Source organism: Rhinolophus hipposideros (assembly GCF_964194185.1).
Source record: "Rhinolophus hipposideros genome assembly, chromosome: 24".
NCBI classification, from domain to species: domain Eukaryota; kingdom Metazoa; phylum Chordata; class Mammalia; order Chiroptera; family Rhinolophidae; genus Rhinolophus; species Rhinolophus hipposideros.
In genome coordinates this window covers 15453286-15472040 of record NC_138070.1, presented here as the reverse complement: position 1 = coordinate 15472040, position 18755 = coordinate 15453286, and the positions used below count along the sequence as shown (strand labels likewise).

Sequence of the window (18755 nt, the reverse complement as noted above, 5' to 3'; positions counted from 1 at the left end):
TGAACACGCGTGAGCGGGTGCGTGCACATGCTGGGGTGTTAGAGTACCAAGGCCGGAAGAGCTCCCTGCGATTAGGGACACTGGGACAGATTCTGAAGAGTTTGGCAAAAGTAAAAAGACTTTGTTTGCCACAAAAACTTTCCATAGTTGTGAAATGGTCGACTCTGCTTTACACACAAACCTTTCAGCTCCTATAATTGCAGCAAGCCTTGACTGTTATGGGTTGGCCTATGTTGTTTAAAATGATTAAAACACAGAAGAAAATTCATATTATATGTGAGGTTATTTTTTTTTTAAAGAATAATGTATTATTTGGGCTGTTTACTTAAAGAATAGTTTCTTAAAATGCAGATGCCCCCGTGGGAAGAGGCTGTCCTGGGGCCAGAACCCAGGCTCCTGGCTGCCAGTTGCAGCCCTGTCACATGCCACTTCCTGTCATAAGTGTGCTCATTTTCAGCTCTTGGTCAGGAAGAACCAAAACCACGATGACAGAAGCTACTGGTGTAAGAATCGACCACATGCCAGGAAGCTTACACACGTTATGTCATTTATGCTCAGAGAAGTCTTGGTAAGGAAACTAGTCACCTCACAGGGATGAAAGCAAAGCTCACGAGGTTACCTAAATGGCCCCCATTCACTCAGCGAAGGCGTGCAGATGTGAGCCCACTCCACGTGGCGGCAAAGCCCAGATTATGGTTTACAGAATTTGAAGTATGAAAATCTCTTTCTAACATCAAAACTTGTCATGGGCTCCCACATCGTAAGCATTTTCCTTTTAGCACCCTTTGCGGGAGATTAGTCCACGACAAACTTCTGTCGGGACAGCAGTAATCCTTTTAGATAACTTTGTAAATGCATTGTTCCCCAAGCACTGCTGGAGGCTGGGCCTGACCTGCCTGACTCATAATGTCTGTTCAGGCTACAAAAGATGCCCAGTGCTCACTGCTGTCCCCCAGGAGAGCCACTGCTCCAGACCACAGGGAGGGGCCCTGACACGCTCCACGTCCCCTTCACCTCACCTCCTGCTCCTGGGAAGATGATGCCTATAGGTCACAGCCCCTCCTCTCCTGACACCAACTGCCGCCCTGCCCCCCACCCTGCCCCGTTCCTGAGAGCACTGGGCCTCCTCATGCTGCTCTCCTTCCCCACCATCTTCACGTTTCCCCCAGCCACTTCTCCACCCTTTCTGTCCCCGTATCCTACTTGGTTCCAGCTCTGTATGTGTCTGCTGACAGCTCCTGCCAGACCCTGGCATTTCACTTGTCAGTCTTTCATCTACACCTCGCAGCTGTGTGTTAATAGGGCTGCAGCCTTCTGGAGGGGAAGCTGCATCGTGGGAAAAATGAAGGGTATAAATGCAGGCAGCTGGGAGGAGACAGGGACCATGTAGGAGCAACTGGGGAGACCCTGGGGGAAGCTGTGAAAACGGGGCAGATGAGAGCTTCACTGGTAGTGACACACTTTGACTTTGCAGCCTAAAGAGGAGGGTTTTCTCTCATGACTCACCAGCTGTAATTATATCTTGTCTACTTGGAAAAATAATACGAACAAAAGTTTGAAAAATGCAGAGAATTCTATTTAAAAAAAAACCAGTGATTATTTCATTTTTGATTGACAAATGCAACGTGATTCATGCTGTCTGCCCCCTTCACCCTAACACAGAAAGATCGAAATACTTAGAAGGATTAGGCTGACTGGCTCTTGGGCACGAGGAGAAGTATGTTTGCTTTCACACGGTTGTTATTTCCTGCTTCCTATTTCCTGCTTCCTTATTTCACTCACAAATATATCCAAATCAGTCAAAATGTGACCATCTTGCAGTTTATCAAATATAAAGTGATTGGTCCAAAGAAAGCTTTCATAGTTTCTAATTTAGGTCCTTGACGTCTGTAGTCTTCAAACATGTAGGCATTCGTTTATAAGTTACATTCCACAAACAGGCCCATACTAAGATGATCACGAAGTTGGATTTCCAGTAAAAAACCCCGCTACCCTCCGAAAACACTGAAGAAACATCACGTGTGTACCTTGATGCCTTTGGTGTCCTCTTCATCAAATGAGCCGATGTCAAAGGCGTCGGCAGCATTGACTTCTCCCCGGGGTGGAATCAAGGGTGGAGGGTACTGGAAGACGCGAGAAGTAAGGTTCAGTTACCACACGACCTATGGTCCCGTCCCGACCTGCCTTTCTCTAAAGAAAACACAGTGTAAGGTCTCAGTCTGCTACACTCTGTGCAGCACTGCGGCCAAACTCATACGAATCACATTACATGTTTCACAGATGAGCTTGTGCGCTGGATGGCCTCAAAGGAAGACCCCAGATTGTAGGCAAATTTAAGGAAGAGAAAAGAAGACTCACGTCCGGTCTTAAGTAATTATTCATATAATGGAGTCTCAGGACTGCCCATTCCACCAGCGCAAGAAGGTGCCTTAAGAAGGCACGTTCTCTCTGGTGATGAAGGCACCACATTCCACTGGCTGGGGCCTGAAAGTACCACGGGGCAGGCCGAGGGCTCCACACCCACAAAGGTTCTGGTGCCCACGGAACCGGAGTTCACTCTCATTCCAATCAGGCAGGATTAACAGATCATGATTCCCCCACAGTCTGAATTGTCGCAAAAGCGAGTCCAAAGCTGATAAGCAACACTTAATTAAAAAAAAAAAAAAAAAAAAAAAAAAAAAAAACCACTTCAATTTGTGGTGCTTTCCTATATCTACGAGAATATAAAAACATCTCAAAATAAGGAAAGGGAATTATGTTGATATATAATCATGCTAATTCTTACATTATATGGTACTGGCCTAGAAAGTATATGTAAGTATACGGCATTTTCATATAGAAAAATATAAAAACACAGTCACATATTGAGATAAGTCAAGAGGATGAGCGGAAGCTAAAAGAGTCTCAATTATATGGATATTTGAATTAGCTAGATAATAGCTCCCTTTCACCATTTATTAATTTACACAGAAGATATTTTCAAAATGTTTAAACGAGGGAAGAGAGAAATTGACCCCAAAGGAGTCGGCCACATGGCCACACCGGATAGAAGAGCAAGAAGGACACTGTGGACAGGGACCCTGGGGACAGAACCAGGAGATGGAGACGGAGACGGAGATGGTGGTGCCCAGGGTGGGGTCCCGGAGGGAGTACCTTTTGTAAGTAGACATGCTGCCAGTCAATGCCTTTGAAAAAGCTGTGTTCTTTTAGTTCCTGTGCACTACAGAAGAGAGAGATTCATAATGGTGGTGAGTATGTATTTGGAAATCTAAGAAATATTTTGTAAAAACTACCTCCCATTAAGAACATAGAGGAACAACTGTTTCCAGTTTCTTAAGAAGCACATAAAATATGCTTCAAAGCAACGCAGGACACACTGTGATGTACAGAAATACTGCATGCTGAAGCTAGGAATAAAATGATCATTTATTTGAAACGTTTATTCCAGTTTAGGAGAACAGAGGAGTTGTCACAGATCAGACACACACACACACAATCACACATACACACACACACACAGTGCCAAAAAAAATGTATACACAAATTAAGAAAGGAAAAAACTGTATTAATATATACCGATAACAAAAGATGAATCCAAGTCACGTTTGACTTCTGCAAAGACAAAAGGTGCTCAAAGTGGTTACCATCAGCGTCCGGAGACTTCTCATGATGGCGAACTACTGCTTGAGCATAGATAACATCTCTTAAAATGTGTATACATTTTCTGGCACTCCCGGTATATACCTCCAAGCAATTGGAAATTCCCCAGAGAGAAAAGTCAGTGATTAAACTCAGGTATGTAACTTCGCTCCTTTCCAACAATCACCAAAATGACTGAAAGGGAACGTGTAGGCATAAACCCACCACAAAGAGAGTGACAGAGGGCCATCAGCAGACAAGATGGGAAAAGACAGAGGGCAGTGACAGATGACAAAATGTAAGAGAGCTCCCTCCCGGGGGACGGAGATGCTGAGTTCCAGACTCATGAGCGTGTGTGTGAGTGAGACACAGGTTGAAGACAGAAGGTTGGCTGGAACTCTATATGGAACCCTTGACATAAACACATATGCACGCATGCACACACATGCACACACACATATGCATGCACACACGTACACCATACTTTCTTCCTCCACATCCAACCCCGAGACACCTGCAGCTAGGTGCATATTCTAATGGGGGGTGGAAACCTATGAAAGCTTCTACTTTTAGAAATTAAACTTGCTAAATTAAAAAGCAGTCATTAAAAGGGTTGGAAATTTAAGCTATCAGATAGGAAAAGACAGTCAAAGCAAAAATGCAGATAATGTACAAGGTCAAGAACACAGATGGCCACTCTGAAATCCTAACATCCGGGAGTTCTAAGAGCTAACCAAGGAAATGTCAGGTAAACAAAATAAGCTGAAGAACATGAGTCTTCTGAGGAAAAGGGACTCTAAGTGGCTGACATATGAGTGATAACTGAGTTCCGTGACCAGCACTGACTGTTCACTTGTCCACGATAAAGCAGTATCTGCAAAGTTCTGGGGGAAATTATTATCGATTTCGAATTCTATAGCCAGCCAACATATGAGTGAAGTCTGAAGACGGCAGGAGGACACTCTGGATATGTAGGGATGCAGAAAGTTTATCTCTCATCCCCGCCTCCATTAGGAGTTACTTGAGAACATGCGCTAGCTAACGGGGTGGCGAAAGGGGCCCAGGAAAGCAGACAGCGTGGGATCAAGTAAATGGCAGGTTCAAACCAAGAGAGCAAAACCAGGGAGGTGTTGGATAGAAGGATGCTGAATAGCAGAAAGAGAGCACTCAGTTATCATTGGAGCTATATATATATATATATATGAACTTAAGGTTCATTACCAGGCTAGGTAGAAACTGTAATGAACACACTTCCGATGCCATGAAATATAAATACCACCTCTTCATTTGTAACCTTTGAAATCAGCCTATGTGTACAGCACTAAGATTGAAATGATTTTGCAAAACAGGGAGTCAATAGTACCAATTCAACGAGACGTGAAAATCAAAATTAACAATGACAAAAACTAGTCAGTGAGAGAGAAGGTGACAATGAAAGATCGGAAGGCACAACCTTCATTTGATAAAATGGTGACAAGACATACTATTTGATGGAACAAGGCACAATTGGGTAAGTATATAATTTAAAGCTACAAAGGTTAAGCAAAAGAGGAACCAAAAACAGTGTTTCACTTCTTTTGAGAAGGTGGTGGTAAGGGAAGGCTCTGTAGAAAGTAGAGTGAGCTAAATCTTCATCTATTATAGTAAGAATAGGTAATTTCTCAAATTAATAAATAAGGAAATATACATGTAACACATTATTTAGCTATCTATATAACATACATATGTAGTATATATAATATACCGGGGGTGCCAAAAAATGTACACCTTTTAAGAGATGTTATCTATGTATTACTTTTCGAAGTTGAACTGAATTCCGGTAGCAACGTGCAGTATGACATTTGCTCAAAAGACGGCGTTCATCAAAGGAATGCCAGCGTCATGCATTGCGTCACAATCTTAATACAGTTTTTTCCTTTCTTATAATAAAGTGTGTATACATTTTTTTGGCACCCTCTGTATATACACACACATATGCTACTCTAACATACACATATGCACACATATATGTGACATACATACATATAACATACGGTTAACAGCTGTTTCTTATGTAAAGCGAGGCTGGGAATGGAAAGAAAAGCAAATCTGGAGGGGGGAGAAATAGGGGAAAGGTCTATTTTAAGTACTCTATAAGCTTTCCAGGTGTTACTGGGTTTTTGTGTGTTTTTTCTTTTGCGGGGGATTGGAGGCAGATAGAAAACATGTATAAGATGGCAGTTAGTCAGTTATATATTGGAGAAAATATGTGAGAACTTGATCAGAATATTAAAATACCATAATGACCAATATAATCATCACTAAAACTTAACCAAACAAACTAGGAAGTATCAGAATTCATTTCTACCACCTAGGATCCATTTTTAAAGTGAAAAAGTTAGTGACTCCTTCAACTTGTCAATTACAAACCACACGAGACAACAGATGTATTTCCCATGTGATTTCCTCCCCCACAACCCCCATCAAAATGGAAGATTATTACGGACTAGGAATGGTTTTTGATCTACTGAAAAAATGACTGTTTTGCTTTCCAGGTAAAGAGCCTGACAGCAGAAACACCAGCCTACCCGCTTCCGTGACAGCCGAGCCGCTTACTAACGTCTCGCTGCAGCAAACCCTCCAGAAGGGACTTCAGTTCAGGGCAGAAGGTGTCTGGAAGTTCCACATTCTGGGGGGAAACAGAATACTATTTCAAAAATACACTCATGTTAATGGTACCTTCACATCCAACCACACTTAAAGGCCACTGCTTGGATAAGGATAGTGTTAAAAATTACAGACACATCATGAATTAATATTTTTAAGAAACAAAACGGTTACTAATCATTTTCAGAGCCAATCCACAAGCTGAGGCCAGGTGAGAAGGATGAGAAGGTGTACTCGCTCTTCTGCATCTCAGTAATTTCCCCTTTTATTTGATTTCTTTAGTTTTGTTCTCGATGTTCTATATCTTTTTCTGACTGATTGTTAGCAAATCTTGATTTTTTTTTGCCTTGCTGTCTATTTCCATTAATTTTTCCGGTAGAAATTCTTCTAGGGACGGTATTTTCATTTATTTAAGAAAGCACATTATTACATTGGCTATAATGGAAACACGAATGGGAACAAAAATAGAGTTTTTAATCTCCTTACCACGGTGAGTGTCATCCGGTCTATTTCATGCTTATCTTTGGTTTTATGTTGTCTGAAAGGGCTGTGACTGTGGAAATAAAGAACATTATGTTATAATATGGTATTAGGTAACTTAGCACATATCATTGACTAATATTTGGGTCAAGCATTGTGTTCTGTCACTGTTCATTCAAAACCATGGAAAGAAAAAAGCCAGAAGAATTTATCATTTCCCGAGAAAAACTGTTGATCAGAGATGCTAGGTCCCAAAAGAGCAAGGCTTATGCTTATCTGAACGGCTTCATCCTCTCGTCCATGAAGTCGTGCCCCTACAATACGCTTTAGCAAATATATTCCAAAGGATAGTTTAACATATCACTAGGAAAAATTAACTAGCTAACAGGTGGTCCTGAAAATGAAGGTCATTTATACAATATTTGTCACATTAGTGTTTGAGGTAATAATTTTCATATGATTTTTTTTCAGTAAAGTAGTTATTAGTCCCTCAAACAACCCAAGAACTGTAGTCAAACCAAAACATGACCAAGCTGTAAGCCAGTAAGTCTAAGCGATACATTCCTTTGATGACAAGAGATAGACGAACCCCTATGCCCCCGAGCTTTCAGTGCTGGGGCCACTCTGTCACAGTTTATTTAGGGAGACCCCAGACGTGAGAGTCAGAAAATCTGGGTTCGAGCTGTGATGTGGCTGGTTACTGACTGTGAGCCAGTCATGTAAACCTTCAACACCAATTTTTTCATCTGTAATGGGGCAGAATACCACATATTCACAGAAATGGTGGCGAGAACAACCCAAATCATGTTTATGCTAGTAGCCAAGACAAGTGCAGTATACGGTAGGTATCTAATATGAAAATCATCTGTGAAAACAATAAAGATGAATCTTTATAAACCAAATGCTTGATAAACTCTGTAAAACAAATTATTCTTACTTTTTACCACGTTTTTAAATTCTGGAGAAGCTGGCTTTTAAAGGAAATCTTATCATTAAAAGAAACCAGTAAACATGCAAATTAGAAAACCATGGCCGTATTTATTTATTTGAAAAATGAAGAAGGGATATATATGATTGAATTTTCTTATAGTAAGACATGCCTGTAAAATTACTAATCCTATAGATTTACTTATAAGGTACACATAACATACCCTGAGGCAAGATATTATGTGAAATATTTTTAAATTATCTCTATAAAATGGATTAGAATGTTGAATACATAAATCAATGGGATTTAGAAAAGAAGAACTAAAATTCCACTTATTCTGGCACTACCATTTACTGCTACTGGGCCATCCTAGTGAATTAGTTAAGTTATGCACTGAATAATCCCTTGGCGAGGTTATTCCATTTCATAGCATTTATGATCTTAAATAAATTTTCAGTTTGTACAAGAGAGGGCACTCTAACACCTTATTTTCTTTCTTATCATACAAAGTAATTTCCATCTCTTAAAAACACTACTTTGAAAAAACAAATCTAAACAAGGTGAATTAGTTCCAAGCAAACATACACCAATTTTTGAAACAGATTTTGATTGGAAATATTTTTTTCATCCTAATTGTTTCCAAGGAGAAAAATGTAAAATTACTGCATTGCAAAAGCAAATAGAATGTAACAGCAAACAATATCTATCTGTTATTTACAGGATACTATAATTTAAAAAAAAACTACTTGCGTCATTCTTTTATGCAAAAAAACACAGAGATATGAACATGTGCACAGTTTGTGAGGAAAGGAATAAAAGTTTATTAAATCTTACTAAAACCTCGGTCTCTCTGCTCGACACAGCTGCTTCCACCCTGCAGACTTCCTTTATGTATAAAAAGGGATTTTATTGTTGTAAAGCTCTCCTTCGTTTCAGCAGATCCTCCTGATGGGCTCCTGTGTGCAATGGCGGAGACCCCCATCCCTGTTCTTGACCCCATGGACTTGGCCTGCCTCTGCCGCCGGAAGGAAGGGCCGTGCCCTGGCACTAGGAGAGAAAGACTGCTGTGTTCTGACAGAAACACTCTGTGCTAAATTTAAAAAGTCTTTCATAAGACCAGAGGGAGGCTTGCAAGGGAACTGGAGTTAACGTTAGCAAAGCCAAAAACATTCCCAGCACATGGGCCCAATCACGACAAATCCCATTTTATAAATAGAGCTATCCCATGTCAGATGCGAGAAGAAACGATAGGAAGTGCACTGCAGCTCTTCAATTCTGTGCGGTAGTGCTGAGAAAGTTTGGTCGTTCAAGTGAAAAATCTTGGTGCACATCTGTTTCCAATGTAGTCTTGATTATTCTTTGTGAACAAAACCAAAGAGTCTGTTTCTATTTTGGAAACTGTTAAAGAAAACCTACGATAGTAATAATCTCCATTGGGAGGGGAGGCACGTGGTGCCCCCAGATCCTGTGTGATGGCAGCTGCTCCCGGAGGCAGCCCGCTTTAAATAGGAAACAGCGACAGGCCTGTCAACAGCTTCTAGCCTGAGCCACGTTCTCCCAATGGCACATGTAACATTCTGGCCGCATCAGGGAATGTTAGGGGAACAAAAGTCGCATGGGCAGTGGTCAGACATGGCTTTTGAATTACAGATAGAGTGGGAGAGCTGCAAAGTTCCCCCAAACAAGTTGGGAAATTGTTCAAGATACAATAAATGATGGACAGACATACACACACACGTTCACAATGAAACAATGAGTTCAAAAACAATACCTTTATAATTACAAGTGATTAAAAACTCCTACATTAAATACTAATTTTAGAGTACCCAAAAGATGGCATATTACATCAAATATGTGTTTTGAACCTAAGCCAATAGGTGCCAAAATATTTATACACATTCCTTTTTTCCCCTACATGTTACAAACTCACTAACCTCAGGAAGAGCTCATCTCTCCCCAGACCAGCCCGTGGGTGCTCTTCCTGTGTCTGACACCTCTGGGGATAGGCAATCTGGTGACAAGCTTGAGATCAAGGCTATTGTCACACTGATTCTTTCCCTTAAGAGACATCTGAAATCCAGATTGAGGCTCATGACCGCAGTTCTACACATTTGCCACGAGGACATTTCTTCATACCCAGATGCTCTTCAGTATCTGACAAAGGCCTCGGAAGTAGAAGTCATGACCGGCACCCAAACACGTTGCCTATGAATGGCTCAGTCCGTCAGTGTGAGTGATGGCATGCGAACACGTTCTCGGGCCTGGACCGCTTTCTCACATCCAGGCTCCTTTCCCCCATGCCCTAGGGTCTTCTTCTAGGGTGTCCAGACAACACGAGGGGTGCTGAGGGGTGTCGCAGCAGAAGCAGTGGGGCGCACTGGTCAGTGTGAGAAGTATTCAATCAGAGAATAGAAGCGAAACAGACCCTTGGGACCCAGGTTTAACCTGAGTGCACAGATGTGGGAAGAGGGGAAGAGTCTTGCTCAGAGCAGTTTCTCGTCTTCGGCGCTGCTGACCTTTTGGGCTGGGTCGTTCTTTGTTGGGGCAGCAGGGGCTGTCCTGGGCATTGTAGGGCGTTTAGCAGCATTCCTGACCCTGCCCGCTAGCTGCCCGAAATAACCCTCTTCACGCTGTGACAACCAGCAATGCCTCCAGGCATTGTCAAGCACCCCAGGGTTGAGGACGAGTGCCGGGTCGTGGCTGGCACAGCGTCTGGGTCATTCCCTGAGGACCGACACTGTGGATGTCCTGTGAGCACCAGGGTGCCGAGGAGACAGGCTGCTCCCTAAACCCGCACCCAGAATGCCCTGCATCCATGGCTCTTCTCCCCTAGACTCCTGCTCTACCTAACTCGTTTCTGTTTCTTAGGCCCCTCATGCCGGAGAAGAGACAGCTCCTCGGGCTCCCCTCTCTGCAGTGCATGAGAACACTATAGGATGGTTCTATACATACTGCCAAGGTTTCCCCACTTGCTACCTGGTGAGAAAGTGAAATAGGTGCCATTACCTGCTCATTTACAGCTGAGGGGATGAAGGCTTCTGGGCACCGTCCCGCCTCCTGCAGACCCCGTCACGGCACTTTGCTTCTGAAGGGCCGGCCCTCAGTATTACCAGCTTAGTAAGAACCACTGACACTGTACACCCACTGGCTTTGGTAATGGTATCATCATCCTCCCCTCTACCCTGAATCTAAACCAACACTGTCTTAAACTCCAGTCCTTCCACACCCAAGCATCCATCGGATAACAAACAAAAACTCCCAAAATCATTGTAGCAGTGTTAGCTCTAACTATAACACAATACTCCTACGTCATCTGCCTCCTTTCCGGATCCAGTATCGGGGGCTGGCCCAAGCGCCCCTGGCCTTTTGCCTGGGCTCTTACCCACGCCTCCTGTGTCTGCCCTCCAACGTACCATGCTGCCTGCGACCACCAGGTCCTCTAACTGAACAACAACCTAACCGTGGCCCTCCCTTGCGCTAAAGCCTCAGTCCCTGGGGTCTCAAGAACAAAGCCCCAACTGCACAGCGTGGCTTCTAGGCTACTGTCTCCCCAGTCCATCCTCCACTCTTGGCAGAGGGCAGACCCACCACCACTCGTGGGTCACTGAGGGGAAAGACACCCACTCCGTGTTGTCTCCTCCCCACAGGAAACATGACGAATCCGGCCCCGAGTCTTCCCATCGCCATCCCAGCTTTCCAAGCTGACTTCTCTTACCATCTCCAGCATGAAGTCGGCCCTACTCTCCAGTTACAACTGGAGGCCCCATTTCGGTGCACCCCCACCACACTGCTGCTGTATAAGTCAGCACAGCCCGTCTGGCCCGAAGCCACACACACCCTGTGTGTGTCTGTCTGTCTACGCTCCTTTAAGTTCCTTAAGGTCTACATGTGGCTTCTTGACTCCCTCTTTCCTTCTCTCCCTCCCTCCTTCCCTCCCTCCATTTCTCCCTTACTTCCTTTTCCCCTAAAATTAAGCACAGTCTCTTACCTATTGTAGGTCCTCAATAAATGCTTACCAAATTTAATTTAAATCAATTAAATCAAAAAATATTTCCCTGTTGTTTGGTTTTAGTGCCATATCCTTTCCTATGAATGACTTGTGAACAACACAAAGAATGACATTAGACCATAAATCCCAGTGGGGAAGATTCATCTACTCCGATCTGTTACACACTGGAAAGATTTTTTTTCATTTCAGGTTCAACAGATGGTCACCAGACAGGGAAAGCAGGGAGCTTGCTATCTGTGAGGCAGGACACACCTTTACTGGGCAGTTCAAATGCTTGAATGGATGTTCTTGTGTCAAACTTCAATGCTTTCCCTCCCTAAAATGCCAATCCTCTGCAGCTACATAGCATGAATTCCACCCCCTCAATAAGATGGGCCTTCCAATAGCTGGAGCCAATCATTATGGCTCCCCCAAATACTGACCCAGCTCTTCAACCTTCCCATATAAGCACGATTTCTAGCTCTTGTCTCATCTCTCCTCACCCATCCCATCCCAACCTCATGACCAGAGTCTGGATGTCTTCCTACTGGCCAAGACCCCTCATGACACGAGCCACACAGAACATAATGCTTCAACCAAGCCTGATCAAGGACTTCACAAAGGAATGACTACGTTCTGATTCAGCACTCCAAACCTGAATTATGGCCAAATAAGGTTGAATTCACTTTGTTAACCACAAATCATAAGGCCAGATTATACAGAGTTAGTAAATAAAACCCTCGGATCTTCTAAAAATAAAGTAGTATTATGACAGATTATCCCTAATTTATACACATGGACATTATCCTAAGCAGATAGAACACCAATATTAAACAAAACAAAGACGTGAACAAGGCCCTAAAAGCAAGGCTTTGCAGGTTTCCCTGTAAAATTTTACTGTTGATCGTTGAATCATGAATTGATGTGTTCAACAGTTGAGCTACTGCAGTTTTCTCGTTTTTAATCCTCTCAAACATCTGTACGTGTGGATTCCATATCTCCAACCCCATGTCCAGCGGAGACCCAAACAGAGACCCTGGTGTGTCTGCATGTACTTACTCATGGGGCATAAATGACTCCTCCGGGTGGAAGGATGTCTTGTGTGGAAGTGGCTTTCTCTGGCTTGCCTTGCAGGAGCTCTCTAATTAGGTCAGCTCGTCTGATGACATGAATTAAGGCCATTCAGGCTCCACAGATATAGTAATTCAATTCAGGACCAACAAGACTTGACTCTCTAAGCAATAATACAATTTTAGTTCCCAAGTGAATACGGGGAGTGGAGAACAGCTGGGTTATCACAGGCCTGAGGGGGCAGCAGGGGTACTCAGAACCCACTTTGGGGAGAAGACATGGGACCCAGCCTCTTTCCAGAATGTGCGAAATATAAGAAGATGCATGGTGCTCAGTGAGGCTTTCCAATGGAAAAGTGAAAAGTTCAGTAAACGGCCAGCCTTGTGCGTCCAGAGGCAAAACGTCAGAGGGAGAATCCGGACTAAGAAATTTTAATGTCAAGTGCTTTTTGTCTCTTTGTGAATGGAGAATAATCAAAACCGTATTTTAAAAACTTAAGCTCTCTATTAAAATTGACTAAAAAAAAAAATCTTAAAATGAATGCAAATATTAATAATTGTTCAATGTTCAATATGAGATCATATTTCATTTCATCATGTTTTCACTCTATTTCACCATGTTTGATAGTTTAGAACTAAGGGCCAAGTATTACAGAAATTAATTAAAAAAAAAAATCAAGTAATTTCATTTTTGTGTTTTAAAAAACAAAGTAATTTAAGCATGTTTACAAATACATGCACAGTTATAAAATGGCATCATCCTCTTTTGCAACCCTCAAAATGTTTTAAGCTCACGAGACAATCATGAGTAATTAATTAATTTCTAGAAAAAAAATCCTACCTTCAATTACTGATGTTTTAAAATAACACTTATTCTCAAATAAAGCTCATCAATGGAAATATTTCAAAACAGTCTTACTTTGGGTTTAACTGTGTTGTAATTCCCACGTGGTATGGAACAAAATTAAGAAACAGCTTAGTTTCTGTCTACAATGTCTGACAATTTTTTATAATAAGTTCACGAACTTGTTGTAACAATGTTGTTAACTTTTTTTTGATATCAGAGGGATTGTTCATTATGAATTTGTACCAACTGGATAGTTAACCACGTTTACTATTTGGAAGTGCTGAAAGGGCCACATGAAAAAGTGAGACGACCTGAACTTTTCGCCAACAATTGGCTCTTGCATCACGACAATGCACCAGCTCACAGGGCACTGTCTGTGAGGGAGTTTTTAGCCAGGAAACAAATCACTATATTGGAACACTCTCCCTACTCACCTGATCTGGCCCCCAATGATTTCTCTCTTTACCCGAAGATAAAGGAAATATTGAAAGGATGACATTTTGATGATATTCAGGACATCAAGGGTAATACGACGACAACTCTGATGGCCATTCCAGAAAAAGAGTTCCACAATTGCTTTGAAGGGTGGACTAGGTGATGGCGTCCGTGCATAGCTTCCCAAAGGGAGTACTTCGAAGGTGACCATAGTGATATTCAGCAATGAGGTGTGTAGCACTTTTTCTAGGATGAGTTCGTGAACTTAATTGTCTGACCTGGTATGATCTCATGGGAACAAAGCTCTCACTTTTATAAGGCAGAAAGATCCATGGTCATTGTCTAGATGAGCATATGGCTTAAAGATCACTGTGTGATCTAACTTAATATTAGGGTCTGATGAAGTCTAAAGTTTTGATTTTGACCCTAGTACATGCCATGGTGACAGCACTAAAAGGATGCATTTCACTCACCCTCTCAGAAGTTTGAAAAGCATGCAACCTAGCGAGAACCAGTCGGCACTGCTGTCATACGCTGTCCCCTTCTGCAGCACCTCAGGAGCCATGTACCCATGGGTGCCACTAGAGAGAAGAAAGTGTACATGCAGTTATCAGAACAGGCCCACCTTTTAAAATACTCACAGCTTATCAGGAGGTTCTGGGGTCATTCATTTAATGGCAACAACTGTAAACAAGGGACAGGGGACAACGGTGCTTCCATACAAACATGAATCATCCAATACCCAGTGGGGAAACAACCTCTTCTGTCTTAATTAGCATAGGAATTAATGTAAATAAAGTAGCATGCAAAATTAACAGGAGGAATAGTCCACAGTCTAGGAGGTGAAATCTGACTCTCGTTAGTCCTCCTCCAATACAACTCAAGAGCTAGTCTCCTGCCCGACTGAGAGCTCTTAGGAGGAGATGGGTGGCATTGGGCAAAGCAGGCAGGCGACAGTGACAGGTGACTAGAGCATAGTGTTATGGACCTCAACAGGGTGGGAACATCCACTCCTGTGTGGGGGTGCCCTCCCATGCTGAGGATCTACCCTTGGATATGCTAAGACGGGGGCTACTTCCTTCCCTGGAGTCAGACAGAATTGGATTTTAATTCTGGCCCCACCATGAGCCAGATATGTGACCTTGTTCAAGTCACTTAATTTCTCTGAACCATCAAAAACAGATCATTATACCTATGACCTGTGGGGTTTCTGTGAAGATAACATATTCAAAGCAGCTAGCCATGCATGCCTGGGACAGCTGACGTTCACTTAACAACACAGGAAGTGCTGTGGCTCTGCCACCCCCCACACTCGTCCCTTTCTGTACAGCTCCCGGGGCTGCTAGTTCCAGGAGGACAGGGATCCTTTCTGTCTTGGTCACCACTGCACTGCCAGCACCAAGCACATGGCCAATGGTGAATAAACACCGGTTGTAGTCATCAGTTGACTTGACCCTCATAGCAGTCATGTGAAGTAAATATCATCGTTATCTCCACTTTACTGAGGAGAAAAATGAGGTTGGCACAACGGGAAAGGAGGATTCAAACCCGAATCTGCAGGCTCAACAGCCTCCTTTACTGATCAATGTAGTATTTCCTTGTGCATTTAGACTTTTTAAGTAGTGGCCTCACCATCATCACTTAAACATGGAAACCACTCTTCCCCATCCTGCCTCTTTACACACACTGCTCAAACACTGAGAACAGCCCGCCTTTCGGAGCTGACACACGAATTACAGCAGAACGTGGGCACGGCTCTATGAGGAAATAAATAGGAAATAAATAACCCCGTATCTGAACGTTAACTCCCTTGGAAGATTACCTTGTACAAGATCTTGGAATCATAACTGTTTGCAACTGCACTAAATGGAAAAAACGAGCACAGCAAACAGCTGTGGCATCAAAAATTCAAACGCCTCTCTGGAAAATGTCTGATGAACTTCCTGGGAGAAGCTCCTACAGCCAAGGTTCTCGCCTAATAACTGTAAAGCACTGGCCAAATGCAATGCTTTTCTCACCAGAGCTCAGACTGTGTAGAAAGAGAGAACCGTTTACAGACATGGTGCTGTTTGTTCGTTGTTAACATGTGATCAGAGCTTTGAAAGGCAATTCTGGTTTAACGCAGTCCCTCATGAAGTATTACAATTCAGAACCACATTACTTCCAGGCCCAGAAAAAAAAGTGTCTGTGGTTTATTTTCTGCACGATGCATGAAATGAGCCTCCTAGGCGTTTCTTCAAGACCATTCAACAGACATGAGTGTTAGCTCGAGAGGTACAATGAAATGTAATTTTAAAAGATTCGGTGTTAAGAATGATACATTTAAAGAGAAAAAAACAAAGCAAAAGTCATCTGCTGTTCCCCGAACGACACACCTGTCTATACTTGCCACCTGGATAAACTGATAACCAAAGAGATTGTAATGAAAACCCATACATATTCCATTCTGCGTCTGCAGAGCCCTGGGACATTCCTGCTGTCATCTGAACAAATCCGGGTTCAGAGAAGTCCCCAGGCCAGAGTCGACATGCAGTGAACACGCACAGTCACTGCCAGATACAGCTGAGAGTCCCTAGTGGTGAGGTGCTGGCTGAGGGCTGGGTGTCAGGGAGGTTCCTGAACATGGTCATTTCGAGGGCTGACAGATTCCTCAAATCTAGTAACATGACCCACGCAAAAAGCTTGAACTGCAGGTAGATAACTTGTGGGTTTTCTGTTTTTTGTAAATTTAAAAAAAAAAAATTCCAATTTCTCTTCACAAAAAGAACAGGCCATTTTTCTCTTTCAATGGAGAGAACTTGACCTCTGGGCCTTTCATGGCGAGTTCTATGCAGTTGCCTCTGTACTGGGCACCTAGGCTCTTTCATTTACCCGTATCACAACTTCCAGAGATTTGCTATCACCTCTACTTTATAGAACAAGAGACTGAGGGTCAGACAGGTAAAATGACTGATGTAGGGTCACATAGCCAGCATGGACTCAGGTCTGCTATCGGGACCCCTACCTTTCCCACGGACCACCTGGCCCCTGTGCAGTTACACTGGGAACCTATCCATGCTCCCCGCAGACAGTGAGAAAAAGCACACGGCTCTTATTTCCTCTCCCACAACCCAGGATATGGGCTCTTCCCGGACCCGGCATTGAAAATCACCACTGGCAAGAAAAAATGGGGGGACAGGTGACCAGGTTGGAGTCTGAGTGAAGAAACAAGTCGCAGTAGAGAAAACTACTCACACACTTGCATGTGGCTTCTTTTTGGAAAAATCACAGGCAAGCCCGAGATCTGATATCCTAACGTGTCCGTGTTCATCCAAGAGGATATTTGCGGGCTAAAGAGAAAGAGAAGATGATCTTTGAGAGTCCCCAAAATGTCACAGGGGCTTTGAGAACTTCTACAACTAAACGCGCTTGACAGCTTATTGATTATTTTACCATAGTTTCTTCCTAAACACAAATTTTAGCGTTATATTATCATAACCAAGGAGGGCACGATACGGAGAGTAATATGTTTCATGTTTAACTTTAGCAGGAAAGTGGTAATGACAGAAGCGAAGGATTCTACTCCTTATAAAAGGAAACACGAGGCAGGCAACGGGAGGGCTGTGACCACAGTCCATCAGAGGTCAAAAGCATTTTCTTCTCACTGCATTCCAGCCAGAACAAAGGGAGGCAGTCCACCGGCTTCATGGCTTCCAGGAACTCTAACGACTTCTGAGAACCAGGCCACACAGCACAGCACAGAGAGGAATCTTGCAAGAATGCACCAACACTGACCTCAGAAATCGAAATATTCCGCGGTGCCATACCATTCCCAATCAAGGTCATCTCCGTTTACTGGTGCCTAATCCATAGAGGGCCCTACCAAATGACCGAATACAGTTTTGACCACAAATCTGGTGGGATGTAGCCATTAAGATTAGATTTAGTTAGCATAATCATGTAAAACAAAGCTCCTCTCCCTAATGCACATTACACTCATCTTCATAATATTTTTTGCTAGAGAGCAACTATTGTTTTGCTTGAAATAAAAGTAATGGCATGCTATTATAAAATTGAAACATGAATAATCATGAGTAACTAGAATTAAGTTGGAATAGAAATTAAATAATACCACTGCCTATTAAATAGCCTAGAAAAATACAGCATGACGACGATTAGAAACCAGTTATAGATTTAAATTAAAATGTATCATCATAGCACTTCCTGGGCTTCCAGCATGTATTTTATTCTTCTGCAAAACTCACATGAGAAAATAAAATGTCATGTGCCAACTAGTGTCTAATTATTTCTAATTCAATGAAAATATACTTTTTCCTCTTTATGTTTGTATGAAAACTAAGGGAATAATTCTTTAACGTTGAAGAAAGCCTTAACATTTACAAAGTATTTTGTGAAAAAAATTGCATGCTCAAAAATAAAGTATTTTAGATTTTTAGAAGGTAATGTTTGAAAGTGAAATTAAAACATATTTGTTCCTTGGAGAAAAGAATGTAATCCGTACATTTCACTTGGTTATCTTGGGTTCACTCAAGAAGGAATCTGAGCTAGGAGGCAAACACATTTCCCTCGAGTCTTCTCACCCTATCGGGAAATTGTCAGTCCTGTCATTTTTCTTTTCATTATTCTTTACCCATTTATATATCTGCACGATCATTTCTATACTTTGTCATGGTCCCTTTTACCTCTATCCCTGTCTTCAAACTGTTGGCTAGATGAGTGTCA

General features: G+C 42.6%; 1 protein-coding gene across 4 annotated transcripts in view; it reads right to left on the bottom strand.

Annotated features, from left to right (window-relative positions):
- Nucleotides 1-18755, bottom strand: part of GRK3 (G protein-coupled receptor kinase 3) — a 118456-nt gene that overhangs the window by 13247 nt on the left and 86454 nt on the right. For all 4 annotated transcript variants that reach the window (XM_081036829.1, XM_081036831.1, XM_081036832.1 and 1 more), the window contains 6 exons: nt 17268-17362; nt 14507-14614; nt 6772-6838; nt 6207-6307; nt 3154-3220; nt 2028-2123 (listed from right to left, as the gene is read on the bottom strand). In XM_081036829.1, coding sequence (XP_080892955.1) covers nt 2028-2123; nt 3154-3220; nt 6207-6307; nt 6772-6838; nt 14507-14614; nt 17268-17362 — 534 coding nt within the window. The remainder of the gene's footprint in view (nt 1-2027; nt 2124-3153; nt 3221-6206; nt 6308-6771; nt 6839-14506; nt 14615-17267; nt 17363-18755) is intronic.